This window comes from Sorex araneus, chromosome 4 (genome assembly GCF_027595985.1).
Source record: "Sorex araneus isolate mSorAra2 chromosome 4, mSorAra2.pri, whole genome shotgun sequence".
NCBI classification, from domain to species: Eukaryota; Metazoa; Chordata; class Mammalia; order Eulipotyphla; family Soricidae; genus Sorex; species Sorex araneus.
The window spans coordinates 160,323,973-160,328,329 of NC_073305.1; the positions used below are offsets into that span (position 1 = coordinate 160,323,973).

The 4,357-nt window shown below is 49.4% G+C and overlaps 1 protein-coding gene across 1 annotated transcript; it reads left to right on the plus strand.

The window, feature by feature from the left end:
- The first annotated feature begins 555 nt into the window (after positions 1-555).
- On the plus strand, positions 556-3,209 carry TCF21 (transcription factor 21). Its single transcript, XM_004609020.2, has 2 exons — positions 556-1,005; positions 2,848-3,209. Exons 1-2 carry the CDS (start codon positions 556-558, stop codon positions 2,935-2,937), a joined length of 540 nt encoding a protein of 179 aa, XP_004609077.1. The 3' UTR covers positions 2,938-3,209.
- Positions 3,210-4,357: the final 1,148 nt, after the last annotated feature.

Consider the following 4,357-nt stretch of genomic DNA (forward strand, 5'->3'; position numbering starts at 1 on the left):
TGCTCCTCCTGGGCGAAGCCCTGGGCTAGGCCCGACATGCAGTTGAATTGATTTACAGTACAAGTTGGAAGTCGGGATCTGCGTGAGAGTTTCCCTTGGGTTGTGAAAGGGGTCTAAGAGCTTTGCTGGGGCTGGCAGGCCCCTCCCCTGGGCTGCAAGGATCCGCCTCTCTATTCCCCAGATAAATTCCTAGTGTCCACCAAATTCCTCAGCGCTCTCTCACACTCCTTTAAGGCCACGACTCCGGGGGTGGGGAAACAGCCCTGGTTTCCTTCCCGCAGAAGTCCCCGCGGTTCCTTCTTAAGGCTCTGGAAAAAGGAAAGGGGTGTGAGCCCCCAGTGAGCCCCCCACACCCCCGCTCCCTACACACACACACACACACACACACACACACACACACACACACACACACACACACACACACACAGGCACGCACACGGACACACACTCCCCAGAGCAGAACGAGGTGGCTGTCCCACTCTCTGTGTTCCGGGGGCCCCACTGCTTTCGGGTCTTTCTCTTCCTTCTCATTCTCACCCCCACCAGCCCCCAAGCATGTCCACTGGCTCCCTCAGCGATGTGGAGGACCTCCAAGAGGTGGAGATGCTGGACTGCGACGGGCTGAAAATGGACTCGAACAAGGAGTTTGTCACCTCCAACGAGAGCACCGAGGAGAGCTCCAACTGCGAGACCGGCTCGCCCCAGAAGGGCCGCGGTAGCCTGGGCAAGAGGAGGAAGGCGCCCACCAAGAAGAGCCCGTTGAGCGGGGTGAGCCAGGAAGGGAAGCAGGTCCAACGCAACGCGGCCAACGCGCGCGAGCGGGCCCGGATGCGGGTGTTGAGCAAGGCCTTCTCCAGGCTCAAGACCACCCTGCCCTGGGTGCCCCCGGACACCAAGCTCTCCAAGCTGGACACGCTCAGGCTGGCGTCCAGCTACATCGCCCACTTGAGGCAGATCCTGGCCAACGACAAGTATGAGAACGGTTACATTCACCCGGTCAACCTGGTAAGTTTCCGCAGGCTGCTCCCCGCCGGGCTTGGGGGGTGGGGTGGGGCCGCCCCGTGCGCCCCACCGCAGTCCCTGCACCCTGGGCGCTAACTTGCTAGCGGCTGGGCACCCCCTACCCAGCACCTGGAGGCACGCCCGACAAGCTCTTCAAAGGGATCCTTGCTAGGCATCTCCACATGGCCCTTGCCACCCGCGTGCGCGTGATTTATGCAAAGCATTTGACAGGGCAGCCCAGTTAGGAGTTTGCTGGTATGGAACTGGCAGAGATGAGGACCCCCCCCCCCCCCCCGACATACCCCCAGCCAACCCGATGTCAGAGCCATTGGGCTGCTGGATTCTGGGCGACAAGGCACACTCACTCACAAGATGCTAGGCATTTTATTGATTCCTTTGTTTTTCTGCGGGCTGAGAAGTAGACCTTGATTTCCCCGCTAATTCCTGTAAGTAAAGCCCCAGGCTCCCTTTCCCAGGTATATTGGGGACCGTTAGAAATGGACACATTCACACTCCCTGTAAACGTCAGTGAATTCTCCAGCTATTTAAAGAATCTGCGCTTTTCCTATAGGTGGGTTAAGATTTAAAATGCCAGCAATTCTAGCAAACAGCATATCAATAAATCCACGAATGTTTAGGTGCACTAAATAATATTAAAATAGGTCACTTTCACCCAAGATTTAAGGACACTTTGCTGTTTATCTTAATTCCCATTGAGCCTGATTTTTGTTAATCCAGTTAAAGCGATATCCTGGAGGCTAGTTTTTTTAAAAACGCTTTTCAAATGCTTGTCTAAGAAATGTATTTTAATTTCCTTAACATTTTATTTATTTTAAAGAGACCAGACATGGGAGGAAAAAAAATCCCAACGACTTACCAAGCGCCTCTGTTTATCTATGATAAGGAGAGATTTTTTCCCCCTCTTAAAAGTCAAGTCTTATCAAACAGCAAGAGCTAAAAAGGTTTGAATTGTCTTCTCACCCGAATTAGTTTTCAGGAGTTGGGGGGAGGGAGTGCAAAACAACAGTTTGCCAATGAAAAGTATTTCCCCTTGGACTGAAAGTTTATTTTCTGTATGAGATAGGTTTTGAAGAAGAAAAATGGTGGTGCTGGGGGGAACCATTCTTACAATCTGGGACAAAAATGAAAGTAGTGCCTAGAATCTTAACAATTTCGGCTGCCTTCTCTAAGAAAATTCAGTGTGCTTGACTAAAAACTCGGGGGACAGGGGAAAGAAAGTCCTGTTTTAAAGACCAGTAGAAAGGCAATTTTAAATAAAAATGGGTATTTATTAGCATTCTTTTCTTTTCCCTTAAAAATGGGGATTAAGTTAAAAACTGGGCAAGCCCGCCTTTGTGACAGATCAAGGAAATGAAAGTTTGGAACTAAAGAAATAGACGGGATGAAAAGCAAGAGGGCCTCAAACAAGGGCTCAGAAGAGGGAACAGAAGGACACTTCACCTTGAACCTGGCACCCACTGGGCTTCCCTATTCAGGTTTACTATTCAGGTTCCCTATTCAGGTTTACTAAAGACAGTATGGGCCTCCGACTGTGGCAACCCCGGGCCACCTTGGACTTTCCAAAAATCTTCTGTCAAGGGTTCACTTCGAACTCGGTGGAAGCCGGACTTTGCAGTACCCTCTACTTTGTGACTTGGTACCAACCTGCTTTGAACTGCAAAGATCTAAGGGGCGCACAAGCACCGCCCGTCAATTGCAGGGATCTAAGGTCTCTGCAACTAGCAGTCCGTCTACACCGCGCCTTCTCGCCGGGCCTCAGGCTCCCTCCTCCTCAGACCCCTCCTCCAAAGTCACTTACCTCCTCCACTCTCTTCTCTTCTGCAGACGTGGCCCTTTATGGTGGCCGGGAAACCCGAGAGTGACCTGAAGGAAGTGGTGGCCGCGAGCCGCTTATGTGGAACCACGGCATCCTGACCTTGGAGGTGCGAGTCTGGGAAAGGCGCGCCCCCGGGGGGAGTTGCCGGTCCCCGGGAAGACGACCCCTGCCCTCCCTGCTCTCTGTCTCTGCTTCCCCCTCGCCAAGCTCCCTTCCCTCTCCCACCCCGCCAGAACACTTTACAGCGACGAGGAGATGCGTTTCCAAAGCAGACGAGATCAATCGTTACTTACAAAAGATTCCCATCTATTTAACTTTATTAACTTCTACCGTGAATGACTCTGTGAGCCTTGCTGGTCCAAGTGCAATATGAAATTATAAATATATAAATAGATAATGAGAGCCTATCGATGTGTATCTTTTGTACAATATGTTGTAAGATGTAGGTGATAGAATAGCTGACTTTGAGAGTCACATTTATAAAGTAACTCACTTAAAGATATATTTTTTTCAAACGTTTGCTACTTTTCGAAAATAAATCTTTCTTTATATTGCTAAAAGCCCTGTGACATTGGTGTGATTTTTTTTTTAGAGGTGCTTGGACTAGAAACGTGGGAAGCTATGGGGTATGTGGGGAGGCGGGGAGGGGTCTGATAATAGCAGCAACAAAAAAGTCTGATTCCTTTGAAACCCAGGAAAATTTATAGAATTAGAAAGGAATGAAATACGATTGATTTCTACTTTAAAATCAGACATTCTATTTTGTCCAAAACCCTCAAATAAGGTAGGTACTGGGATTTCTCAAGTCACATTACAAATTACTTCTAAAAGAATTAGAAATAACGTACTGTTAACAAAGAAAGAAGAGAATTATTAGCAATTATTCCGTTCAAGAGGGGGAAAAAAGAAAAAGAACATTTGGTTTTGCTGAATTTCACCCAGTAAGAGCTTATAGGAGCGAGAAGAATTCCACATTTTCTAAAGTGCCAGAACCCTGGGGAATCCTAGGAGCTCTGAAAAAGCGTCAATTCCCCTGGGCGTGCTTCACCACTTTCAAAGTGCTGCGACTCTCGCGGTACATTTTTTTTATTAATCATTCATTAATTCCAACCTTGAGCCTGCCTTGCGGTTAAGGTTAGCCTGTGCGTTCAGTCCCTCGCCACGACTTCCGGGCGAACTGGGCTTTTAATTTAAACATCTTCCAGGCTACGGAACAGCTCGTTGGGGAAGATTAAATTGAGATAAACAGAGAGGCAAGGCCGAGGAGCCTGGGACCCGGTTCCCTCGCTGCCCTAGCGCAGCCCGCGGCGGCCAATGCGCCAGATGCCACCGGGGCTGTTTAATGTTCGGGGTTATGACCGCAGTGTTTACAAGACGTCCTCCGTTATTTATACTGTTATTCCTCGCTGAGGGCCTTGAAACTTCCGCTTCATTTGCTCTTTCTTTTCGATTCTTCCCCCTCCCCACCCTCCCTTTTTTTTTTCTCTCAGTTCCCTCGGTACCTGGAGTACTGCTTCC